The sequence below is a fragment of the Hemicordylus capensis genome, chromosome 17, assembly GCF_027244095.1.
Source record: "Hemicordylus capensis ecotype Gifberg chromosome 17, rHemCap1.1.pri, whole genome shotgun sequence".
In the NCBI taxonomy this organism is placed as follows: Eukaryota; Metazoa; Chordata; class Lepidosauria; order Squamata; family Cordylidae; genus Hemicordylus; species Hemicordylus capensis.
Window position 1 is genome coordinate 9060862 of NC_069673.1, and position 27034 is coordinate 9087895.

A 27034-nucleotide genomic window follows, 5' to 3' on the forward strand; every position below is an offset into this window, starting at 1 on the left:
AGGCAAACCTGGGCCCCATGCCCTTTTGACAAGCATGGCAGGGGCAGCTTTCATTTTTCGTAAAACTGAACAGCTTGGGTCCAAGGGGCTTAAGAGAACGCCTTCTTCTCCATAAACCCTGCCACCTATTAAGATAATCAGGTGAGGTCCAGTTGCAATTGCCACTAGCTCAGTTGATGGCGACCCCAAACCGGGCCTTTTCTAGAGTTGTCCAGGACTGGAAGTTGCTCCCAAAGAAAACAGAGCATCCCCATCTCTGCAAGTTTCAAAGAATTATCTGAAAATATACTTAGGAACATAGGAAGCTGCCTTCTACTGAGTCAGACCCTCAGTCTATCTCGCTCAGTATTGTCTACCCAGACTGGCAGCTGCTTCTCCAAGGTTGCAGGCAGACATCTGTCTCAACCCTACCGGGAGATGCTGCCAGGGAGGAAACTTGGGACGTTCTGCATGCAGATGCTCTTCCCAGAGTGGCTCCATCCCCTCAGGGGAATATCTTACAGTGCTCACACATGTAGTCTCCCATCCAAATACAAACCAGGGTAGACCCTGCTCAGCAAAGGGGTCTCACACACACACACACACACACACACACACACACACACACACACACACACTCACTCCCAAATAAGCTGCGATGCACTGTTTTTTACACTAGAACATGCTCAGGGAAAGCAGGAAACTATTCTTTTATTTTGTATATTTTTAGAAGAGGTTCTGGAGAAGATCCTTCCCCCTGACTTGCAGAGAGAGCCCACATTTTGCATGGACAATCCTGCCACTTAAAATTAGCAGGCTGCTCAGCATTCGGAGCCCCGCCCCCAGGCCAGCATTTGGAGGTCCCCCCTGGCCTGCGGGGGACTGGACCACCGCCCAGAAATCCAGCCCAAAGAACTCCACTGCCCTGGAAATGCTTCCTCCACATTAAAGATGGTGCAGCAAGCAGCAGAAGGGGAGGTTATAAGGACAGCGTGTAAACTGATGGCTTTCTGTGAAGTGTCGGGGGGGGGACACACGCCGCTGAGCTACTCACCAACAAGTAACTCCTGGGCAAGGCGACCTCAATAGCATCATCCATGCATCTCCAGGAAGGAAATGTACGAAGCAGCTGCTGGAATTTTTCATTCAAGGAAGACTCCGATGGAGATATCACCCGTGGCGAGGTTGTCGCCCGCGCCTCTGCTAAATTGAGCATCAAAAAGGCAGGTTGGGACGGAGGGCCAAGGCAACGAGCCACGCTACGTGGGGTTGCCCTTGAAGACTGTTCGGAAGCTTCAGCGGGTCCAAAAGGCTGCCGCAAGGATCCTCGTGGGTACCAGCGTTACTGCTATTCTGTGGCAGCTTCACCGGTTGCCAGTTTGCGTCCAGGCTAGATGCAAAGTGTTCATTTGGATATTTAATGCCCCACGTGGCTTGGGACCAGGGTGCTTACTTATCAGACGACATTCGCCCATATGAATCTTCCAGGGCCCGCTATTCAACATATTGGGCCCTGCTCACAGTCTCATCACTGACTGATACTCAGTTGGCAGGGACTAGAGACAAGGTCTTTTTTCATTGACTTTGGAACGCCCTCCCAGAAGAGCATCACCACGCGCCCTCCTTTAGGGTGGGGGCCAAGGTGGGCCCTGCTTAGCAAAGGAGACCATCCATGCTTGCTGCCACAAGACCAGCTCCGGTCCCCAAGCTAACCCATGACTTGAAGCGCAACTCACCACATCTGACCAGTTCCAGGATGATGCTTTTGGCGGATGGGATTTCAGTGAAGGAAGCTATGGAGGGGAACCCGTTCAGGTAGGCCTCTTTCATCAGGCCTTCCTTGGTGTCCGAGAGGTTTGTTCCTTCCACCGGCCACAAGCCAAATGTCTTAATGGAGTAATTGCCAGATGTCTATAGGGGGAAACAAAGCAAGATTTCAGGATGGCACAGGTTCTCCTCAAGAAGGGCTTCTGGTTTTCCTAGCAGATTCCATACTTTTAACTGCTTTCTCACAAGCCAAAAACCCACCTTCCCATGACTCCATTGCTGTCATAGGAAGCTGCCTTCTACCAAGTCAGATCACTGATCCATCTTGCTCAGAATTGTCTACACCAGGGATTCTCAACATTGGGTCCCCAGATGTTATTGGACTTCAACGCCCATAATCTCCAGTTCCAGTGGCCTTTGGTTGGGAATTATAGGAGTTGTATTCCAATAACATCTGGGGACCCAACATTGAGAATCCCTGGTCTACACCAGGCCTGCTCAACTTAGGCCCCCCCAGCTGTTTTTGGACTACAACTCCCATAATCCCCAACCACAGTGGCCAATAGTCAGGAATTATGGGAATTGTAGGCCAACATCTGTAGGAGGGCCAAAGTTGAGCAGGCCTGGTCTACACAGACTATCAGCAGTGGCTTCTCCAAGGTTGCAGGCAGGAGTCTCTCTCAGCCCTATCTTGGAGATGCTGCCAGGGAAGGAACTTGGAATAATCTGCATACAAGCAAGGAGATGCTCTTCCCAAAGCGGCCCCATCCCCTAAGGGGAATATCTTATGGTGCTCACATATAGTCTCCCATCCAAATGCAAAACAGGGCAGACCCCTCTTAGCAAAGGAGACAATTCACGCTTGCTACCACAAGACCGGCTCTGGTGCCATGCAGGGCCCATCTTCTTCTACTACAAGCCTGTAATTTCAACAGGAAGGGCCTGTGGAGGTTCTTCTCCACCTTACCAAGAACTTTGTGTAAGGGGGTAGCTCGTCAATCTTCCACAGCACTCCACGCGGGCCTTTTAGCACCAGCAACACTGGCAAGCCCTGGGGTAGCTCTCCACGATCACACGTCATTTTCATGTTCAGATCCACAGCTTGCCTGTTGAAAAATAAAACTTCAGGATGGATGGGGGCCCGGTGGAGAACAAGGCAATTTCTTTAACCAGCCCCCGTGCCATTCGAACAGATCCCACTTTGGAGGACCATAGCCAGGGGTGTAGTTCTAATTGAATGGGAGTGGGGTGAAAAATGTCCTGGGCTCCTGAAAAGAGCCCGGGGGGAGACTGATTAGCTAACAACCGTCGCTCACTTGTCACTCTCCCTCTTCTTCCTCTCTGGCTCACTGAAACACCATTGGCTCCTGATTTGATGCCTCATCGCAGCTTCAAGCAAGACAAATCCTCTCCGGGGGAGAGGGAGAGTGCCAGGCAGCATTTCCCCCTCCTTCCTGTTGGCTAGCTAGATCTCAGGTTTGGCCCACCCCTCCCTTCGCCTGGCTGGCAGGCTCAACAGCAAGGGAATTGTCTCCGAGCATCAGGCAGCCATTCTCGAGGAAAGGAGGAGGGAGAGTGCTGCCTGACACTCCTGCCCTCCTAAAGCCGAGACGGAGCGGAAAGGATCGTCAATGGCCTCTGCTATCTGCAGCCCATTTCCAGTTTTCCTTCTACACCCTATCCCTCCGCCAGCGATCTTTAGCGGGGGGAAGGGGAAACTTCCCCCTTGCCCAGTCACCGCCCCCCTCCCCGGAGCTATGGCCACAGCTGCTTTTTTAAAAAATGTAAGTAAAAGGGGGAACTTTCCCCTTGCCCCCACTCCCCAGAGCTACTGCCGCCGCTCCTCAAATTTTGCCGCTATAAGCAGACGCCTCCTCTGTCTCTGGGTTAATCCGCTCCTGCTCGACTGCTAAGTGAAGCCACGCTTCATCCTTCCCCCCCCCCGACGACTGTCCTATTCTTGTAACCCAACCCCTCTCTTTTCCTTACACTTGGATCTGCCCAGTCCTTGCCAAAACGCCTCAAGTGGCACAGAAATACTGCAAGCCGAAACGGTGGGCTTTGGTGCATCATTTTCTTCACAGGGCAGAATTTTGATTGGTGGTGAGGGAGGACCAGTTCTGATTGGTTCAGATAACGGCCTCACTCAAGCCACTTACCCCAAGGCCTCCTTGAGCCACAGGATATGGGATTCGTTCCCAGTGTTGCCACTGGAGCCGAGACAGCTCTCGGTTTCATGAGAAGTCGTCTCAGTCTCCAGATACTGCTCAGCATCAAAATCCGGCTGGGGAATGCAGTCCGGGGTGGCGCTAGGCTCTGGAAAAACACAAAGAACCACCATAAAGCCCTGGGGGGAACTCGGACATGACCTCTACATGGTTGTTGGGGTCAGGACAGGATATGGCAGATGCTGGAGAACAGGAGAACATGTCTCTCGACAAAGGGAGAGGCTTCACTTCAGACCTCGCAAGGGCACACAGAGCTGCCACCAATAGCGGTGGTCTCAGGGACAAGCAGTCCGTCCCTATGGGAGCCCTCGGTAGCTGCCCCAATGATGCCAGCCTGGTTGGGACAGAATGAAAGATGGGGGCAAAACTACACTTTGCCTCCTGGCCCTGAAACATCAGAGCCCTTGGAGTGGGGGAACAGCCTCTCTTTGCACCGTCTTGTGCCTCGACAGGGAGGCCTCCTGTCACACTTCAAGCCAGAGCCGCCGTCTCCACTCAACTGACCTCTCCCCACTTTGAAGTGAACCCGTGAAGGTTTGTCCAAGACGGCGAAGGAGGAGACACCCCCATATTTCTCGTCGACCCACTTCAGGAGTTCCTCATCAGACTCAGGCAAGACCGTTGCATTGGAGTTGGACCCCTGGACGTAAACTCTCCGAGGCTTCTAGAAGAGAAACGCACAGCAGCATCAAAACAGATGTAGCCCCCCCACCTGGCGACAATAAGGGTTGTCGCTTGGAAACCCTCCAAGCGGGAATTCAGTTCTGGCACCCAAGTGCAGAGACGAGAGCTAGATGGAAGAAGATAGGGAAGGAGAGCTGGTCTTGGAGGGGCGAGCATGAGTCGGTTTGCAGTTGGAGGAGAGACTACATGGGAGCTCTGTAAGATAATCCCCTCGGGGCAGGGGTTCCCAACCTGTGTTCCTCCAGATGGTGCTGAACTACAACTCCCAGCATCCCCAGCTGCAATAAATTGTAGTTGGGGATGCTGGGAGTTGTAGTTGGCAACATCTGGAGTACTGCCTGCCTTAGGGCAGGGATTCTCAACACTGGGTCCCCAGATGTTATTGGACTTCAACTCCCACAACCCCTAGTCCCAGTGGCCTTTGGTTGGGGATTATGGGAGTTGAAGTCCAGTAACATCTGGGGACCCAACATTGAGAATCTTTGCCTTAGGAGATGGGGCCGTAAGAGATCGGTGATTTATCCGTTACCAGTATTATATTACTGTACATATAATGGCTGCACGATTGTGCAACTCCGTTTGCACAATTTATGTGCTTGCAGAACAGCCCAAATGTTACGACATTTCACCACACATATACCGTTACACAGTATATCATCACGGCAGCCTGAGGCAATGTGACAACCCCAGTTAGTGAACTAACTCTTGATCCTGGGGTTACATTGAGCGGATTATTTCCACGGCTTTGAATGAAAAGGGCTGAACCGACCGTCTCAAATACTGAACCATACGGTGGATCGGGCCCTCTGTGTGTGAGGCCTGGGGCAATTGCCCCACCCACAAGGATCCCTGGCCCCAAGGCAAGTTGGGATGAACAACTGATCTCCCTTTGGAAATATAAAAGGGATCAGATATTCAGATCCAATTCTAGCACAAAATTATGTTGGTCATTGTGTCGGAGGTACGACATCATCATGGACCGTCCTGCTTCTTCGGTTACGGCTCGGATTCATGGCTTGCATACCCAAGAAAGAAACAGGAAACAGTTGCCGAAACAAGCAAAACCTCTTGGCCCTTTAGCGACTTCCCTGCGCCATCATTTTTTAGAATGTATATTTTACCATTTCTACCCCATTTAAGTGACAGGGAAGCACTTTTTTTCCATGCTCTCCCCCAAGAAACTTGACTGGACTGCAAGAACCCGAAGTCTAATCACCTCCCAAGATCAAAGTCAGTTTATAACCTATTGTTGTCTGCTAAGGAATTTGAAAGGGGTGGGGGTGGGGAGCCAGGCATCAACAATGGATCGTGGGAGGCTGGCCATGCTCAAAAGCTGCTCTTTGAAGGACTGGCCATGCCCGCACCATTAAAAAGAGTGTCTATTTTGGAAATTCCAAATGCAGAGTCTTTGTTAAGGACAACACCGACGTAACCACTGACCGGATGCCCTTCTGCAGGCAGGAGTGATCTTCTACTTAGGAAAGCATGGATCGATACTTTATGGTGGAACATGGAGCAATTTATTTAATTTTTATACTGCCTGACACCAAAGGCTCTAGGTGGTTCACAAAAAGAAACACAAAGAAAGACCAAATAAAACAAACTGTTAAAACAACAATTTAACACAACTTAAAACATCCATAGATTTTTAAAAGCCAAGCTAAGAAGAAGCGTCTTAAGGGCTCTTTTGAAGGCTGATAAAGCTCTTAAACCACGAATGTCTACAGGGAGCGCATTCCACAGCCCAGGCTGGCAGCATCCGGAGACGGACCTCTCGCGATGACCTTAAGGTGCAGTGGAGATCGTGCAGAAGAAGGCGCTCTCCCAGGTAACCCGGTCCTAAGCTGTTTCGGCTTTAAAAGTAATTACCAGCACTTTGTATTTTACCCAGGAACTTATTGGTAGCCATGCAATTGCTTTAAAACAGGCATAATATGGTCTCTCCGAGAAATCCCAGAGACCAATCTAGCCGCTGCATTTGGGACCAACTGAAGTTTCCGGACCACATACAAAGGCAGCCCCACGTAGCGCGCATTGCAGTAGTCAAGCCTAGAGGTTACCCAAGAGTGCACCACAGTTCTGAGATCATTGTCTTCAAGGGACGGGAGATAATTGATCAGTGGGCAGAGAAAGCCAGACGCCTCGATCTCCACGACCCGGGTCCTACTATTTCCCCGTGTCCGCTCCTAGCCTCAAATACACCCCCCGAACATGTGAGCGAGGAGTCTCGCCGGCTTCCAGCGGATCCGTTTCCCCGGACCGCGGATCTGAGCGGCAGACGGCCACGAGTGACGCACGCAGAACTTGGAACAGCCTCCCATTTCCTCTGGCTGTTTGGAGTAAGGTCAGGGGACGGCCCGCAGGGCTCCAGCCAGCTCAGCCCAGCCGGCAAACTTCGTTAGCAAAATAAGAGTCTTTTCCTATTTGTGTCTAATAATAAAAAAGGGCTGACAATGGGGGCAGGGCCCACGGCGCTATCAGATTGAACATGGCACCATCAGCTCACAATCAAGCCCTCCCCCCTCCCACGTGAAATCCCCATTCTCTGCCGGCATAAGGTCAGAAGGGCAACATCCAGGCTGGCTTTCAGTCACCGTCGATGCCCCCCCCGCCCCCCCCCCCGCCCCCGTTGTGTTGACCAGCAAAGGGGGATCTATTGAGCGGGGAAGCAGCAATGAGCAAGCCGATGAGCTGTCAGGCCCTGGAAAACCCCAGTGCCGTGCCAAACGGATTCAGACTTCTTTCGCTAACTCTAAATCCTTCCTTTGGTCTAGCGCCAAAGCCTGACATTCTAAAAGATCTTCTCGGGTTCCTCAAACTTAGGAACATGGGGTGCCGCCGTCTACCGAGTCTGGCCATGGGTCCGCCTAGCTCAGTATAGTTTGCACTGACCGGCAGCAGCGCTCCAAGGTTTCAGGCAAGAGGCTTTCCCAGCTCCAATGGGAGATGCTGCCAGGGACTGAACCTGGGAGGACCTTCTGCCTGCAAGAAGATGCTCTTCCACCGAGCTACGGCCCCATCCCCAAATGGATATCTGACAGTGCTCACATGTAGTCTCCCATCCAAATGCAAACCAAGGCAGACTCTGCTTAGCAAAGGGGGCACGTCATGCTTGCTACCGCAAGACCAGCTCTCCGCTTACTGGACTCCAGCCAGGAACATGCAGCAAGGCAGTATCCTCCTCAGGCAGCAGATTTTTGGGGTGCCAATTTGCTGACAGATGCCCTGCCCCCATTAAAAAGGGGTTCACACAAAAGGGGGGTGGGTAGAATTAGGCCCCTTGTCTTAGGTGCACAGAGCTCTTGAGACACCACTGACCCCAGTTGCCTTTTAAGCCAGCCAGAAGAACTACAAAACGCACGCTGCACATATAACTCTCAGCCTAACCTACCTCACAGGGTTGTTGTGAGGATAAACTTAACCATGTACAACGCTCTGGGCTCCTTGGTGGAAGAGAGGGATATAAGTGTAAGAAAACAAATAAATAAATAAAAGCTCCATGGAATCAAACCTTAAAAGCAATCATGTCTGATTACATCGAGAAAAACAGGACATACGTCTGCTGTTGCCTGTTTACTAGAAGCACCACAAACAACATCTTATTTTGACACCTCGAGTCTCTGGAGAAAGGAAGAATTCCCTGTCAACTGTATCCAGCAGAGCAGCCGTCAAAGCAGCTGTCAAGCAGCTGTCACGCCAGTGAAAGCCTTCCGTGCAATTTTTAATCCCTTGATAAATATCTGCGTCACACTCATTGATTCACCGTATTCTGATGCCTTTGTAAGAAGGCAGAGACTCCCTGCTCAAGCTCTCTTTGAAATATTACAAATTATTGCCCCCGAAGAAGGCCTCCAAGGCTGAATTGCATTGGGCTTCAAGAAATGCTTCACAGCAGTCTGTCTCCTTTTTTGTTCAACAGCCGCTCTGGGCACAGATCTCTATGGTTGCCCTGCAGGGGCGGGCGGGCAGGGCACTGTTCGCTTGGGAAGAAGAGCCGCGTGCATTCTCAAGACCAGAGATTCAAGGTAGGAGGGCTCCATTGTTCCCTCTAACAGGGATTTCCAGACGTTGTTCACTACTACAACTCCCAGCATCCCCAGCTGCAATGGCCTTTGGCTGAGGATTATGGTAGGCGTAGTCAACAATATCTGGGAATCTCCTCAACTTCACCCAAAATTAAAAGTAAAGTAGAAAAGCTGGGTTGCTCTGCTTTGAATAACCTGCGCTGGAGGGATTTGTGCAGGTTCTGATTATTGTACCAACCAGCGTAGCCTGGCTCCGACCCCGATTTTAATGGTTGTGTGAACTAGCCCACTGATTCCTGGGAGCCCCAGTTTGGGACCCCACTTGGGCATCTTATAGTGTGCTGTCCCGAAGGCTAATCACAAGGCAGAATAGCTGCTGATCCATGATCAAAATGCTTTCACAGCCAGAGGAAACAGACAGATTGCCCAAAACTGACGCCGAAGCCACCTATTCTGTCCTGAGTTGACCTTCTCTTCACTACGGGCCCGTCTGGCCAATTCACCGTTTGCAGGAACATGGCCACAACTTTCAAAATCCACAACTCGTGTCCTTCCACAACCTGCCAGAACCACCCACGGGTTCTGCAGGATTCCCCTAGAATACCTCTGGACTAGATACTCACGTGGATGAAGGTAAGGGGGTGATCTGTCACCGATACTTTCAGAAGGATGTACGGGGCATTGGAGCTCACCACGAACACCGTCCTTTGGCTGTTGCCTTTCGCTGCTGACACACTGAACGGGAGCTCAAGCATCTGAGAGGGGAAAGGATGAGAGGATCAGTCACCTTCCTCAGGACAGGGGCAAGAGGCTCAGACCTAGATACAGCAGTGGGTGTGTGCAAGCTGCAGAAAGAATCTTCAGAGGATCAAAGAAGATAAACTTTGAGAGAGACACCATAGGGGGGAAATGCAATATAACAGGGAAGCAGGCCAGCAGCGTTGGTGAAAGCCTTCCACCCAATTTTTAAATCTCTTAATAAATATTTGGTTTACATTCATTTATTCACTGTATTTGGATGTCTTCCCTTTAAAAAGGACTTGGTGGGGGGCCCCACTGCATTTCCCCAATACTCAGATCACAAGAGAACCATCACTAGATGCAACACTTTCCCTCAGTTAGGGAGGCTGTTGTGATTCACAGAGCGCCCGACTGCTGCACTTCAATTTGGGAGCAATTGCATCTTCCCAATATTCAAGTCGCAACTGAACCGTCATGGGGAAGATGCAATACTTTCCATCAGCTAGGGAGGCTGTTGTGATTCACAGAGCGCCCGACTGCTGCATTTCCGTTTGGGAGCAATTGCATCTTCCCAATATCATTTGGGGGCAATTGCATCTTCCTAATATTCAAATTGCAATGAACTGTCATGGGGAAGAAGATGCAATACTTTCCGTCAGCTAGGGAGGCTGATGTGATTCACAGCGTGCCGACTGCTCCGTTTCGATTTGGCGGCAATTGCATCTTCCCAGTTCCATTTGGGGGCAACTGCATCCTCTCAATTTTCAAATGGTAATTTGATTTGAATATTGATTGAATAGTGATTGAACACTCATGGGAAAGATACAACACTTTCCATTAGCAAGGGAGACTTACAACAGACTGGCTGTTGCGATTTACCACACAGTGTTACACCACACTGTCTCTATGGAGCATGTTTCCACAAACAACCCACGCAGACGGATGGAACCTGCTCACAGCATTTTAAAATAATTTTAACCATTAAGCTGTAACACCTTTTATCATTTAGTTAAGTCATTTGTCATCATTCTTAATTCTTTTTGTAACCCACTCTTCTTGCAAGGAGCTGGAAGTGGCATTCCTCCCCTTCTATCCTCACACCAACCCTGCAAGGTAGGTTAGGTGGAGCATCTGTGACTAGCCCAGGGTTGCCCAGTAAGCTTTACAGCCGGGTGGGAATTTGAACCCAGGTCTCCATAGTCGGAATCCAGGGGTCCTCCAGATGCTGCCGAACTAAAACTCCCATCATGCTCAGCCACAACCAATTGTAGCTGGGGAAGATGGGAGTTGTAGTTCAGCAACATCTGGAGTGCCACAGGCTGGGAACCCCATCCTAATCCAACACCCTAACCACTACACCACACTGCCATCCTCCTAAAATAGCCCTTACAAAAATAAAATACAAGTTGAAGAACAGGAACCAAAAATCAGCACAATAGTTAACAGCAAGAATAGTTTTACATCACCCTCCCTCTAAAGAGCAGAATAACGTGTCTCCCCCCCATCCTCACAACAACCCTGTGAGGAAGGTTAGGGTTCTTTATGCTGGAGATCATTCGATGTACATCTTTGCTGTGATGCTCATTTTGGTCATTGTTTGCCGTGATTCCATTGGCTACAAATAGACTAGTCCCTTTGTCTTGCTTGCCTTTGTGGTGACCCTGGGGCTTTAGGCAAATAATTTGAACTGGAAATGACAACTTAGCATCATCTACTACTTTTCTTAGGAAGGCAAAAATAGCAACAGTGAACTATTAGGGCAGGATCAGGAAACAGTGACATCGGCTTACATGCGAGGGGTCCCAGATAGGATGGTTCAGCAGGATTGGCAGGATATGCCTACCCACTCCTCCATGCCCCGTATCCCTGACATGCTTCCTTTCTATATACAGGGAGTGGGAGGGTTTGTTTTTTAAATGACGGACCATTTCATAGGAACACTCACTTCTAGTGCTGTACAGCAAGCCAAATCATGCATGCAGCCAGTTTGGAAGGGCATAGAACAGGCATCCCCAAACTGCGGCCCTCCAGATGTTGCTGAACTACAACTCCCAGCATCCCTAAACACAATTTTTTGTGGCTGGGTATGTTGGAAGTTGTAGTTCAGCAACATCTGGAGGGCTGCAGTTTGGGGATGCCTGGCATAGAAACACAGGAAGCTGCCATATACTGAGTCAGATCCTTGGTCCATCTAACTCAGTATTGTCTGCACAGACCGGCAGCAGCTTCTCCAAGATTGCAGGCTGGAGTCTCTCTCAGCCCTATCTGGAGACGCTGCCATGGAGGGGACTCGGAACCTTCTGCATGCAAGCCGGCAGGCACTCTTCTCAGAGCAGCCTCATCCCCTAAGGGGAATACCTTCCAGTGCTCACATGTAGTATCCCATTCAAATGCAAACCAGGGTGGACACTGCTTAGCAAAGGGGACAATTCATGTTTGGTACCACCAGACCATCTCTCCTTGTATGATTGAAATCATATGAGCCTCTACCTCCAACCTGGAGTGAGACAGCTCAGAGGAGGAAAGCTGGGCTTGTGGTAGCATGCATGAATTGTCCCCTTTGCTAAGCAAGGTATGCCCTGGTTTGCATTTGGAAGGGAAACTACATGCAAGCATTCTTGCATGTAGCCAGCGTGGCATAGTGGTTAGAGTGCTGGACTAGGACCAGGGAGACCCGAGTTCAAATCCCCATTCAGCCATGAAAACTAGCTGGGTGACTCTGGGCCAGTCACTTCTCTCTCAGCCTAACCTACTTCACAGGGTTGTTGTGAGGAGAAACCTAAGTATGTAGTACACTGCTCTGGGCTCCTTGGAGGAAGAGTGGGATATAAAAAAATGTAATAATAATGTAATAATAATAATTCTACTGTATTTCCCTTAGGGAATGGGACCATAACTCAGGGGTAGGAACATAGGAAGCTGCCATATACCGAGTCGGACCCTTGGTCCATCCAGCTCAGTATTGTCTACACAGACCGGCAGCGGCTTCTCCCAGGTTGCAGGCAGGAGTCTCTCTCAGCCCTATCTTGGAGATGCTGCCAGGGAGGGAACTTGGAACCTTCTGCAGGCAAGCAGGCAGATGATCTTCCCAGAGTGGCCTTATCCCCTTAAGGGGAATATCTTCTGGTGCTCACATATAGTCTCCCATTCAGATGCAAACCAGGATAGACCCTGCTAAGCAAAGAGAAGAATTCATGCTTGCTACCACAAGACCAGCTCTCCTCCCATAAGACGGTAGAGAGCAACCACTTGAATTCAGAAGGTCCCAAGTTCAATCCCTAACAACATCTCCAGGTCGGGCTAGGAGAAACGCCTGCCTGAAACCTTAGAGATCAGTGCAGTGGGAAACGGCTCTCACTCCGAAGGGTGTCGTTTTTTGTTTGTTTGGGGTGTAATTTGCCAAAGGCCCCTGCTTGAAGAATAGTGGAGACCACTAGACTAGAGTGTTGGACTAGGAGCAGGGCGACACAAGTTCAAATCCCCACTCAGCCATGAAACGCCCTGAGTGACTCTGAGCCGGTCACTTGTCTCTTGGCCTACCTCACAACGCTGTTGCGAGGAAAAACATAACCACATACACCGCTCTGGGCTCCTCCAAGGAAGAGAGGGATATGAGCGAGAAAATCAATAAAAGGCTCGTGCCAATACAAACTCCCACCTTCGTGCAACAGCCTTGAACCAGTGCAACATGCGTCAGTAGGCAATCATCACGCATCTCAACATTCATCTTAAATTGTTGGCTTTATGTCGTAAAATTATATTATGAACCGCCCAGGGACGTGTTTTCTTTGTATGGGGCGGTATAATAAATGTATGAAGTGAAATAAAATATAAAATAAATAAATAAATGGTTTCCACCACTTCATCCTGTTTTATATTTGCTGCATATAAATAACACAAATAAATTTATGTATAGGTGGTGCAAATAAATAAATAAATAAATAAGCAAGCAAGCCTTAGAAACTCAACGTCAAGGTTTCCCTTGCCCTTTGTTATTCAATGAGCTCCTCAGCAGCGTCTGGAAACACGCCAGCCGCAACCCAAGAAATCCAAAATACAGCACGAGGCCGAACCGGCCTTGCCGTAACAACAACATTCCCTTCCAACGCATTCGGCCCCATAGCAAAGGCATGAGCTCACGAGTCAACCCAACTCAGCGGGGTGGCTGCAGGGCCCCCTCGAGTCCCCGCCGGCCTGCGTCGGCGGGGACCTGCTTCTATTTTTATCCCGCCGCGTTTTCAGAAGGCATTGTTCCTCCCCTACAGAACGGCGGCAGCCTTTCTTCTGACCCCCTCGAGCACGGAGAGCTGCTTATAGAAACCGGCTTCCAGTAATTCTTTTCGGGCTGGGGCCAGGCTGCTCTCTCCGGCCTGCCCTCCCCGGCCGCTCAGTCGGGACTGGGAGCCAGTTGTCTGAATGCCACAGTTATGACATCAGAGACCGGCTCCCACAATCCACTCGCCCACTCGCCCCCACCCGGCGCGTCTCCTCTCGCAATCTCCGTCGCGTGTAAACACAGAGCGGGACTCTTGCCTCCATCCTATTTACCGACAGGATAGGATGCATATCATTTCCTCGGCATCAAGGCTGCAGCCAGTTCCTGCCCTGGTGTCTCCGCTGATGGAAGCCGGTGTGGCCCTTGAGGGCACGGGGGAAATCGGAAAAATTGGTTAAAATTATCTGTCTTTGTAGGCCCGGCTTCTGCCTGTGTGGAGGCGCGCACGCATTTGAGTTACCCAAAACTCTTTCGTCCTCTGCCTGCGGCGGTGGGCAGACATTCATGTTAGACAGAGCTCTTTGTCTGTGGAGGTGTGCACACTTTCAAACTACACAAGACCCTTTGTTAGGCAGGTGGAGAAAGCTTCGCAGAAGCAGCTGATCCATGAGGCAAAGAAGTCACTTCAAGTCAATCCTCATTTCCAGGAACAACCCTTCATCTGAGGGCCAAACAACATACAGGTGGCCCTTGTTATCTGCGGACTCCAGATCTGCCGTTTTGCGTATCACCGATTGGATCTTAGAGACCCAATTTTATTATCCACAGGTAGAAAAATAGGCAAAACTCACCTTTCTACCGTTTTGAATGGCCGAAAATGACCTGGAAATGACTTCCGATGTCATTTCCAGTCGCCATTTTCTAGCAGAGAGCCATTTTGTGATTCTTTTTTTTCTTTTTTTTTGGTAATGGTGAATATTCGACCATTTTCGGGGTTGGCGGGGGGCATTGTTGGAGAATAGGGTACTATCCTTTTCTTCTATTTCTGCCCCACATGCTTTTTTGGGACCTTCCTCCCGCCCCCTATTATCATTGACTCAGGGTTTCGTTATTCACGGTTTCCGTTTTCATGCCTATAGGCAAGAACGCAACTCCCGTGAAAAATGAGGGGTGGACATCCCGATCTGCTATGATCCAGTTCAGAACTCCCCTCCTCCATGATTGCATGAAAGGCAAAATAAAAACAAACAACTAAGAGGTATTCCACACATCTCTTGCCTCACAATCTGTCCTGACCCACAAGTCTCTTTAGAATTGAGAAGCATCATCAAGAATAAAAGAGTATTTTTGTTCAGCATGCTAATCCTTGGAAGGGGACAGTGTAATGGCTTTTTAGCACCTTACCATCACCAGTGTGGTCCCCAACCCATCCTGAATTAATTACACCAAAGATCACATCAGCTTCTCAATTTTCTTGTCTCTGTACCAATTGTTTAATACAATTATTAAACTGTAATCCAAGAACTACCAGTGATCCCTGGAGCATTTTCATGTGGCCTGCAAGCCCATCATGAAAATAACACAGCACTGAGGAGTGAGAGGTTGAAGGCTTTTTTGTTTTCCCCTTTTAAAGTTTAATCACATGCCGAAGAGGCAAGCCTTAACTGAAGAACGGCTTGCTTCTTCGGCAACGCAAGTGGCTGGAGCAGCACTTGCAGAAGAAACCCAGTCAGCGTGCACAGTTCTACGCACAAATATAACTTAGTCGCATTGTAGCCCTCAAAGGACAATTGGATTTTAATTCAGAAGACTTAAGTATCCTCTCACATGGCTGTCGCAAACGATCACAATGCCATTTCTCAAGAACAAGCCAGCCAAAACGTTAGTGTGGAGCACAACAGAGTTTAAGAACGACATGTCTATATGCACAGCGGAAGTCCTTTTTCAATGCCGTGTCTGAAGTGAAAACGCCGAACACAGCAAAGAACTTCAAGCTTCGCCACTCTGTCGCCCTCCCTCCACACACAATAAAGACTATAAACATCACACCCAGGCGTCAAACACAAAGCTAAAGAGGAAACCCAGAAGTCCTGTGCCCTCTCGCCTGTCTGTTGGTGGCTTGTGTTTATTTGCACAAATCGCACAGCTCGGTAGCCAAGACATCCAGTTCCCTGCTCGAAAGTTTGGAGGCTCCAGCACCGGATACAAAGACTGCAGCCATCTTGTTATCAGAGTAGTGACTGGGACACGCATTCGTCCCGTAATTTTTCTTTGGTTTGGGTGAATGCATTGTGCCTTCAAGCTTCGCCTGATCAGGGTGTGAGATTTGATAAGAGAATGTTAATGTTTATGGGCACTAAATGCCTAGGAAATGTTCTCCGGGTATGCAGGTTATATACTCACATTTATATACTGACCTTCCTCCATTCAGCTGAGGGCTGTGTTCACAGGACACCTCCTGAGAGAGGCTGGGAGATGGTGCCCAGTGAATTTCATGACTGAGTCAGGATTTGAAGCCAGGTCTCCTAGCTCCTAATTCAACACTCTGCCTACTACACCACACTGCCTTTCTGGAGTCTTCAGAAGGGTGGGGCTTGGAGTTGGGGGAAGTGATACATCCCACACCTCTCCACTTAAGACGAGGGGCAGAAGCATCATTACAGTTAAACATCGGGGGAGGCAAATGTCCTTGGCCCTTGCAGGAAGGGGACCCACCAGCTATGTGAAAGCCTACTCTTTGCTTTCCCCCTCACACCTCTCTGAAAGGAATGTGAGGGAAGGGGGCCATCTCTACTTTTCGTCCCAGGGCCCCCTCCAACCTTGCTATGCCCCTGGAGAGAGATGAACCAACATGTAAAGCTGCTGCCTACTGAGTCAGACCCTTGGTTCTTCAAGCTCAGTATTGCCCATTCTGATTGGCAGCAGCGCTCTGGGACTTCAGTCAGGGGTCTTTCCCAACCCTTCCTGGAAATGACAGAGTTGGAGTGTGGGACCTTTTGCATGCAAAGTGGAAAGATAATATGACTTAATATAATAATATTTGTTTCTGTCAGAAAGACCCCCTTCTGAACACCTAGGATGACCCCAAGTGACCCATGTTTGAATCAATTAACCGGCCTTCTATTAAGTCAGACCACCGGTTCATCTAAGTCAGGGGTGGCACCCCCCAGCTACAATTTATTGCAGCTGGGGGAAATAGGAGTTGTAGTTCAACAATCTGTGCAACGATTTATTTAATGTTACATCTTTATACACCTCAACTACATCTTATTAAAATCCCTGTTGTTGTTTTTAAAATCAGGCTTAATTTTGAACGTGCAAAATGGGGTTGAGGTCAAATAAATGCATGAAGTAATTGGATACTCCTAATTCCTTCCCATGCATTTGTAACGAGCCATTCCCAAGGAATACATATGAGTATACAAAACCATCACTGTTTCCATTAACTGGCAGCAGGTTGTCAAGGTTTCAGATAGCGGTCCCCATTTCAGGACCCAACAGGAACAGGTTGTGAAATAATACATAAATGGGGAACTTTAACTTTCAATCACAAGCAGTAGATTATGGAACACTCCAGGAGTGCCTGCTCAAATGCTAAATGGAGATCATTATCACCCAAAACATGCAAAGGAGGGAATTGTTGGAGGAAAATCTAAGATGGCAAAGTGAACCAAAGTTTTACTTCCTGTCTGTGGTATCTGAGAAAGATGCCGAGAGTGCAAAACAATAAACAAGAGCCTCTGTGGATTGGATCTTTTTGAAGTGTTGTGAGATTGAACAAAAGAGTGATTTGATCCTAATATGAATACAAGTCGCTTCAGATGTAATTCATGATTATTGGAACCGGACTCAGAAATAGAATCTGGCAGGTTTGTAATGCTCTCCTCCAATACGAGACAAGCATTACAACTTTCTTCTCCAGCTCGAATTACTTTTCCAGTTTGGGAGGAAGAGTTCATTTCCCCGGCCCCATTCTGAGCCCGACTGGGAGGGGTTTGCCCATCATGAGATGCAACGTCGGCATGCTAGATGCAAGGAGCACCGGGAATGATCGATTTCCCAGCCTTCCTGCCATGGGTTGGTGGCACTGGGAAAACTAAAATCCACCAGTCATCCCAGGGCGGGGGAGAGACCCCCCCTCTTTTGGCTGCTGCTTTTCTGAGGAACAAATAGTGTGGGGAGGGAAGGTGCTTGGGGGGCAGATGAACAGACAAGAGAGGGATGTTAGGCACTGACAGACTGGATTGCAGGAGGGACTAAAGTGTAGCCTTTCACACTTCAGAAGAGACACAGCACTGGGTTCGAACAACATTCTTTTCCAAAAGCAGGGAATCGTTGGTTTTTGCCAAGCTCAGTTCTGAGCACGGCCAGGAGGAGTCTGCCATCCCTGCCAAAAACATGGTTCCCAAAGGAAGTAATTTTCGGAGAGGCACTCTCCAAAAACCCTCAGCAGCACTGCCCCCAGATGCCCCAAAGGGGGTGGATGGGGCTCTGGGTGTTGCTGGAATCTTTCATCTCTGCTTGAAGAGGGAAACTGTCGAGGTTGACATGCAGAACCTCCGGCTACCTCTGTTGTGCTTTCCAAAGCAGCTGTGGCCCATCGATGGGACAGGCTCACACATTTCCCTTTCCTTCCTCCCAAGCTGCTGGGCTAGCCCTCTTCTAAAGGAGCCAGCAGCTGCAGAGAGAACTTTACAAGCTCCCTGCTCTGTAAAAAATAATTTTTTGGGGGAAAAACACCTCGTAAATTTCACTTTAGCAGCTGGCACAGACCATAAACCATAAACTGGGAGAAGGACAACCTCCTGCAGAATCAGCCCATTGGTCCACCCAGAGCAGTGTCGTCTACACTGACTGGCAGCAGCTCTCCTAGGTTTCAGAGAGAAGCCTCTTTCCAGGTTGACTGGAAAAGACCATGTGGCTGTCCACAGGGTATAGTGGTTAGAGTGTTGGACTAGGAGCAGGGAGGCCTGAGTTCAAATCCCCATTAAAGGCAAGTCACTGGGTGACTCCGGGCCAATCATTTATCTCTTGACATAACCTACCTTGCAGGGTTGTTGTGAGGATCATATAACCATGATAATATAACCTCTGGGCTCCTTAGAGGAAGAACGGGATATAAATGTAATAAAGACATTTAAGATTTTATAAGATCTTATATTGAACGTGTGTGTGTGTGTGTGTGTGTGTGTGTGTGTGTGTGTGTGTGTGTGAGAGAGAGAGAGAGAGAGAGAGAGAGAGAGAGAGAGAGAGAGAGAGAGATATCCTCCTGCTGGGGGAAATGCTGCTTTGGAGGGATGAAATAGGCAGGCGATTCAGTCACAGATCTCTGCATCATTATCTGTTTTGTTCTGAAACTTTGGGACGAAGTTTCAGGACAAAACTGCAGCCTGCATCGGAATAGGCAGGAGATTCAGTCAGAAATCTCTGCATCATTATCTGTTTCATACTGAAACCCCTCAGGAGACCTGACAACCTTAACTCCCAATGACCTGGGGACAGGAATTTTCTATCAGCCACTCACCTTAGGGGGGTCACTGAACTTCAAGCTGAGAACGTGGACTTCCAGGTTGGGATCTATAGGCCCACGGCTGATGCAACCGCTTGTAACCCTGCTGGTTGTGTACACCACTGTCACACCCTCATTCTTCTCAACCGGCTTAAGGGTGCATTCTTGAACATTCACTGGATCTAGAAAGGAAAGAATTAGAACATCAGCCATTTTGGAATTGCCCCAGAGGGAAGGAAGGGGATGGATGAGGCTGAACCACATTGGAAGGCACTAGAATGCATTTCTCAAAAAACAGGGCTTTAAAAAATGCACAACCAGAATGGGAGCAGGGGGTCTTAGCTCCGTGGTAGAGCATCTGCTTTGCATGCAGAAGACCCCAGGTTCAATGCCTGGTCCCCGGTTCAGTCCTAGGGTGTGCATTTGCACATCAGCTGGATTCGCACCAAAGTCCATGCAAGATATTGGGGAGCAATTCACACATGATTCGGATTTTTCATTCTGCATTAGAGCCTAGCACAATTTATGTCCGGGGTAAAAAAAAAATCCACTTTTTGCATCAGTTGTTTGGGGGTAGATTCGAACTTGTAATAAACCCACAGTGAAGCCTGCTGTCTGAGTAAGCTTCTGCCGTTGTTCCCCTGCAACTGGGATTTAGAGTCAGCTTGCCTCTGAACCTGAAGGTAGCCTATAACCATCAAGACTAGTAGCCATGGAGAGACTTGTCCTCCATGGATTTGTCTTAATTCCTATTAAAGGCATCTAAGCTGGTGGCCATCACCACATCCTGTGGCAGAGAATTCCATAGATTAAATATGTGCTGCGTGGAAAAATACTTCATTGTCTCAGTCCTAAAATTCCCGACAATCAGTTTCAAGAGTTCTAGTAGTGTGGGAGAGGGAGAAAAACTTCTCTCTCTCTCTCCCCACACACACACACACCATGCATAATTTTATCGACCTCCCAGCATTGTAGCCTTGCCTCATAAGGAAGGTGCTCCAGGCCCCTGATCATCTTGGTTGCCCTTTTCTGCACCTTTCCCAGTTCTACAATGTCCTCCTTAAGATACAGTGACCAGAACTGCACGCGTTACTCCAAATTTATATAAGGGCATTATAATGTTAACTTTTTTATTTTCACTCCCCTTCCTAATAATCCCACGGATGGAATTGGCCTTTTCCACAGCTGCCACACACTGAGCCAACACTTTCAACGAGCTGTCCACCACGACCCCAAGATCTCTCTCCTGGAGGTTTTACAAACAAGGCTTTATGCCGTGGGGTATCCGAGGAGCGAATCGACTTTCCAGCAGATTCAAGACAGTTTAATTCGGGGGGTTAGGTGGAGCATTCACAAGAGCTGCTCCCTTATGCACATCAAAGACAAGTGTCAGAGCTCAGCAGAAACATCAAGGTTTTTTTCAAAAGCCATTGAAAATAAAGGTTTATTTTAAGTCGGACATAACTCGGGCTAAGCCAGAATTCTCAGCCTCCCTTTGACGGGAAACAAAGCCCTGTCTGTCCTGGTCCCTGCTAGCCCACAGGGAGGTTGGGTTAAATCCAGCGAATATGTGGACTGACACTCCTATCAGGAGTGGATTCTGAGAAAAAGCCCTGTCTGTAAAACCTCCAGGTAAGGCAGTGACAGCTCAGATCCCATCAGTGTATACTTGAAGCTGGGGTTTTTTTTGGCTCAAAATGCATCACCTGGTGGTTCATTTCTGTGGCTATTTGTGTTTCTGCTGCACAGCTACTATTATAGTGCTGGTTTTTAAATGGCTGGGGATCCTTTTGTTATTGTTCCAAAGCCATATGTAATTATTTTAATACATAAATAAGGCTGTTTATTATTCAGGGAACGGGAAGTAGTCTTACTTATTTAGAATATTTATGTACCCCTCTCCAACAACAAAATTCACAGAGCAAGGAGTGTGTAAAGGTAAAGTGTGCCATCAAGTCGGTGTCAACTCCGGGCGCCCACAGAGCCCTGTGGTTGTCTTTGGTAGAATACAGGAGGGGTTGACCATTGCCTCCTCCCGCGCAGTATGAGATGATGCCTTTCAGCATCTTCCTAGATCGCGGCTGCCCGACATTGGTGTTCCCCATAGTCTGGGAAACATACCAGCGAGGATTCGAACCGGCAACCTCTGGCTTGCTAGGCAAGTTCAAAACAACAGCGGAAAGGTTATTATTCCAGGTAATTAGATCTCAAGGAAGAGCAGGAAACTGATCATGGCAGTTCTTAGATTCTGAATAATGTTTATTGATTGGTTGGTTGTATTTTTACACCACCACAAACTTCCTCTGGGCAGTTAAGAACAACATAAAAACAAATTAAAACAAACACTGAAACATTAAAACAATTTGAAACGACAATTCTAGTTAGAAGGCTTGAGTGAATAAATGTATCTTTAGAGACTTTTTAAAAAAATGTCAGAGATGGGGAGGCTCTTATTTCAGCAAGGAGTGCATTCCAGCATCTCAGGGAGGCAAAAGAGAGGGCCTGTGCCCGAGTAGCCACCAGACAAGCCGGTGGCAACTGAAGATGGATCTCTCTGGATGATCTCAATGGGCGATGGGACTCATGGCAAAGACGGCATTCTCTTAAATACCCTACTCCAGGGTTTTCCAACGGTGGCTGCCGAACTACAACTCCCATCACCCCCAGCCACAAATCGTTCAGAATGATGGGAGTTGTAGTTCATAAACATCGGGAAGACCAAAGGTTGGGAACCCTTGCCGACCTTGATTAAATACTCTAACAGCAGGAAGAAATGCCACCCAGGTCTTCTCTGCCCAATTCGGGCCAGTTTGTCATCGGCCAAGACCTTTTACAGATACGCTTCTTTTAAAAAACACACACACACAAACACACAGAAAATAAATTTTCCCCTCAATTGTCACATGAGCTGAATGAATCGCACAGGGAGATTTCCTGCAGCGGTTCCGCCCCTGCCAGAAGTCACATGACGCCCCCGCCAAACAATTGGAGACAAGGGAGGAAGTCACCTTCCTCTGGGGAGGTTCTCCTCCCGCCTCTCGTGCCGGGTGGGGGCGGGAAAGCAGGAGGAAAGGTCTGCGGCAGGGCAAGGGGAGGAAATGGGAAACCGGCCCCCGGACTGGAGCTCTGCGGAATTTCACCACAATGGCCACCAAAAAGCCTTTTTTTGGAAATCGCCCCCACTTCTATTCAATGGAACTCGTGTTGCTGAAAAGTTGACCGTTTAAGATCTCAGTGCAGGAATAATCTGGCTGACAATGGCCTTCGCCGGTTTTAATCGAGTTCCGCCTCTCTTTCTTCCTTCAGATCCTATCTTCAGGGCCCACCTTTTCTGCATTGCCTTTGGCACAATCCGGCTGGACTCATCTCCTACTGAAACTATGCCTTGGATGAGGGATGGGCGATCTTGGGCGCCCTGGCTATTGTTGGACTACAACCCCCATCACCCCCCGCCATAATAAATGGTGGCTGGGTGATGGGGTTTGTAGTCCAACAAGAGCTGGAGTTTGGATCAGGGATAGGTGATCTTGGTCGCTCTGTTGTCGGGCTACAACCACCATCACCCACCGCCATAATAAATTGTGGCGGTGGGTGATGGGAGTTGGAGTGCTCAATGTTGCCTATCCCTGCCAGACTGGTTAGGAAATTCATCCTAAAGTCTAGTCTGAATTTTCCAGTGACATCCTTCTCATTTAATAGAAGGGGTGGGTGTCGGTGGGTTGTTTCCAAAACTGGCTTTTGTTACCGTTGTGTTGATGAAATCCCACAGAGCTCCAGTCCAGGGGCGATTTCATAAAACAGAAGAGAAGCTTTGTTAAAATATGACTACGGCGAATATTTATATACCGCTTTTCACATTACTTTCATAAGAACAGAGGAAGCTGCCATATACTGAGTCAGACCCTTGGTCCATCTAGCTCATTATTGTCTATACAGACTGGCAGCGGCTTCTCCGAGCTGGCAGGCAAGAGTCTCTCTCAGCCCTGTCTTGGAGATGCCAGCGCTGTCTGCTTTAAGATATTCCCCTTAGGGGATGGGGCTTTGCTTTAGCTCAGTGCCTGACTGCCAGCAGAAGGCCCCAGGTTCAATCCCTGAGAGGGGCTGAGAGAGACTCCTGCCTGGAACCTTGGTGAAGCCGCTGCCAGTCAGTGTTGGCAATACTGAGCTAGATAGCCCAAGGGTCTGACTCAGCAGAAGCCAACTTCCTATATTCCTATCATACAAGTCAACAGATCTCAACTGACCACTTTTATGCATCTTTGCTACAAAGGACAGTCCTGTTTTCAGCCAACCGATGTGTGAATCAAAACACGTATTGGTTGATTAAAACATAAATCCCCCACCTTTCTGTACACCCATCATCCCTAAACTGGTTAGCCAGCAAAGCCTTAAAACCCCACATAAGACAGAATTCAACTTTCAAATAAACTCCCTGCACACATTTGATAAAAATTCCATCCAAGACGCGGTCGGTCCACCAAGAAAAATGTGGAGAGGATGAATAGAGATTTCGGTTGTTGCCTGCATCAAAAGCACTTTGGAACCATGTGGGGTTTTTTACAAGCTAACACTGCCAGGAAGGGAGCAAACCAGCTTCCTGGAATTGCCCCCAATACGAGATTCTAGTCAGCAGTTTAGCTGCGAGATTCGTATGTGCACAATTAATGGTCTCTCTCAGAATGTCAAAACCCAGTTTCCTGCTCCCGCTTTAAGGAAGACACAGCTGCGGCCATAATGTATACAGAAAGAGGAAAAAAATGACACCCAAGCAGACAAATTTGCTCCGCGGAATGGAAGAGAAGTCAAGCAAGGATATAGCATATCCCTTTGAATCCCTTACTCCAAGGTCACGGCTCAGACCTCTTCTATGACGCTGCGCCCTCTACCCACCTATTGTCTTGCATTTCCTCCGTGCACCAACCTAGACCAACCCCGTAGCCAGCAGCATCAGGAGGAAGACAAACAGCCGCTTATCTGGACTCCGCAGGCAGCGTCACCCTTCCCTTCCAGGGCCCTACCCCATGTGGGCTGTCTAGAAAAATACCGCTGGGACTAGACACAGGATCCTCATGGCCACGCAGAATGCCACAGCCCAGCTTTATCTGTTTACATTATGGTGGCCCCAAATGCCCAGATCGCTGAGGGTCTCGCGCGCGCACAAAAGCAGGGAGATTAGATCAGCCCGGCGACATGGAGAGACCATTTCCAAGGCGGACGGCACCAACCGCCTCCGTCTCAAGGAGATTAACGAAGTGGTCTGGCTCGGGCTGAAAGAAAGAAAAGTTCCCACACAAGAGGCGCAGCTGATTCGCTCCAGCTGGGAGACAGACACCCCATGTGGCAGAAGAAAAAGTTTTGAGAGCGACTTTCCAGGCAGCCGGGTTGAGAGGCCTCCATCGTGGCTTGCATCTTCTAATGGCTGTCCCTTTTCACAGGGGTAACACTGGTCATGTGAATCCGCCGCAGCAAAAAGAAATAATTGTGGCCCCACCAAGGATACATTCCGTGTGATTCATGGCAGAGGACTATAGACTACAACAGCTTACACTACAAGAAATGGGTTTCTCCTCGCTGCAATTTGCTAAGCACATTATTGTCAGGAACACAAAAATGTTCCAAGCCATCCTGCTAAATGCACAAGTCCAAGTCCAAGCCAAACAGAGCCCGTTTCGTTGGCTCACCTGCAGAGCGGACGCTGGTTTGCACATTTATCAAGATCACGAAATGCAAGCTGCTAGGCAGCTCAGATACAAGCTCACAGTGTCTTATTGCAAGACTTTAGACCTGAGCTACACAGTGGCTCGGATTTGCTCAGATACAAGCTCGCAGTGCCTCCTTGCAAGACCTTAGATCTGAGGTGTGGCTCGGATTTGCTCAGATACAAGCTTGCGGTGCCTCCTTGCAAGACCTGAGCTACACACTGCGGCTCAGATTTGCTCAGATACAAGCTTGCGGTGCCTTCTTGCAAGATCTTGGAGCTGAGCTATATACAGTGGCTCAGATACAAGCGTGCAGTGCCTTCTTGCAAGACCTTAGATCTGAGCTACACACAGTGGCTCAGATTTGCTCAGATACAAGTGCCCAGTGCCTTCTTGCAAGACCTTAGATCTGAGCTACACACAGTGGCTCAGATACAAGCGTGCAGTGCCTTCTTGCAAGACTTTAGATCTGAGCTATACACAGTGGCTCAGATTTGCTCAGATAAAAGCTCGCAGTGTCTTCTTGCAAGACCTTAGAGCTGAGCTACACACAGTGGCTCGGATTTGCTCAGATACAAGCTCGCGGTGTCTTCTTGCAAGACCTTAGATCTGAGCTACACGCAGCGGCTCAGATTTATTCAGATACAAGCTCGCAGTGCCTTCTTGCAAGACCTTAGAGCTGAGCTACATAGCAGCTCAGATTTAGCAGTGGAACTGACTTCTAATTAGCAATTCTGCCAAATTATTCACTGAAGTCACAGCAAACACAAATCTGGTGGGGAAATCTGATTTAACGAAAATCCAATGAAAAATAACATTTCCCCAAACTAGGGCACCTACATGCTCATCTAGAATTAAAAGTCCTGGGCTTGAGATACTTATCTACAGAAAAAGCTATGAATACACCAGGTTTAATCTTCCCATTTTGCGGCTAGGATTTAAGTATCATCACTTAACCAAGTACTATCTGCGTATTTCTTTCCAAAGGCTCCAGAAACAACTCAATTGATTTACAGAACCAAAGAGCTCTCTGAAAGCCCACAACAGCAAGGCAATACTGAAGCCGTTTAAATTTAACAAAGTTGCTCTTGGGCCTTAGAATTCAACTTCTAAGGTCCCCCCACGCTCATGAATGCCTTAGGCTGCCCAAGCCCTCTGTGACATCAGAGCAGCTCAGCCAATGGCAGTCAGAAGGGCCACGAAACCTTTTCCCTGCCAAACCACCACACTGTGGCATCAGAGGCCCCTACACTGCAGCCCTCATCCAAATTGACCCCCCGCCCCACACGACTGGTTTTCATAAAAGATGGCGCTGAAAGTTACAATTGCAGGATTGCCAGGTTAAGCTTCCATGAGAAACTTTCTAAGACTTCTCCCAGCCCTAGTTGGAAATGCTGCCAGGGATTGAACCTGGGACCTTCTACGTGCAAAGCTTAGCAGATGCTCCACCACTAAGCTACAGCCCCATTCCTGTAGTATTTCTCACATGGAGTCACCCATCCAAATGCAAACCAGGGCAGATACTGCTTAGCAAGGGGAACAATTTATGCTTGCTCTTCCATTTTCGCACATGATTCCAAATAGGAGATATGAGTGGCTAAAATACGTGTGTGTGTGTGTGTGTGTGTGTGTGTGTGTGTGTGTGTGTGTGTGTTGTTTATCAAATCTTCATGTGTAAAATGACAAAATGAGTCACTCCGACCACAGTCTGGGTAAACAAGTTCTGTCCCACACACGGTTCTCATCAGCTCTCCAATACACACAAGAATGTGGGTCTAAACTGGGCGGGGGAAGAGGTCCCAAAGGCAAAGTTTTACTGGATCTGGGTTCTTATCCATTCGAATCTCTACCCACTCCTACATGAGGGCTGCTTATCCCGACTAAGTCTCAGGGAGGAGAGCTGGTCATGTGGAAGCAAGCATGACTTGTCCCCTTAGCTAAGCAGGGTCTGCACTGGTTGGCATTTGAATGGGAGACTAGAAGTGTGAGCACTGGAAGATCTTCTCTTTAGGCGATGGAGTCACTCTGGGAAGAGCATCTCGGTTCCAAGTTCCCTCCCTGGCAGCATCTCCAAGATAGGGCTGAGAAAGACTCCTGCCTGCAACCTTGGAGAAGCCGCTGCCAGTCTGTGAAGACAAAACTGAGCTAGATGGACCAATGGACTGACTCAGTATATAGCAGCTTCC

At 48.7% G+C, this 27034-nt stretch overlaps 1 protein-coding gene across 3 annotated transcripts in view; it reads right to left on the bottom strand.

Annotated features, from left to right (window-relative positions):
- ENG (endoglin) overlaps nt 1-27034 on the bottom strand; it is a 49830-nt gene that overhangs the window by 18085 nt on the left and 4711 nt on the right. For 2 of the 3 annotated variants that reach the window (XM_053282210.1, XM_053282208.1), the window contains exons 2-8: nt 19165-19331; nt 9307-9438; nt 4479-4638; nt 3906-4062; nt 2714-2852; nt 1716-1890; nt 1034-1182 (exon numbers count right to left, since the gene is read on the bottom strand). In XM_053282210.1, the coding sequence (XP_053138185.1) occupies nt 1034-1182; nt 1716-1890; nt 2714-2852; nt 3906-4062; nt 4479-4638; nt 9307-9438; nt 19165-19331 (1079 nt within the window). The remainder of the gene's footprint in view (nt 1-1033; nt 1183-1715; nt 1891-2713; nt 2853-3905; nt 4063-4478; nt 4639-9306; nt 9439-19164; nt 19332-27034) is intronic. The other variant, XM_053282209.1, reaches the window with a different exon arrangement.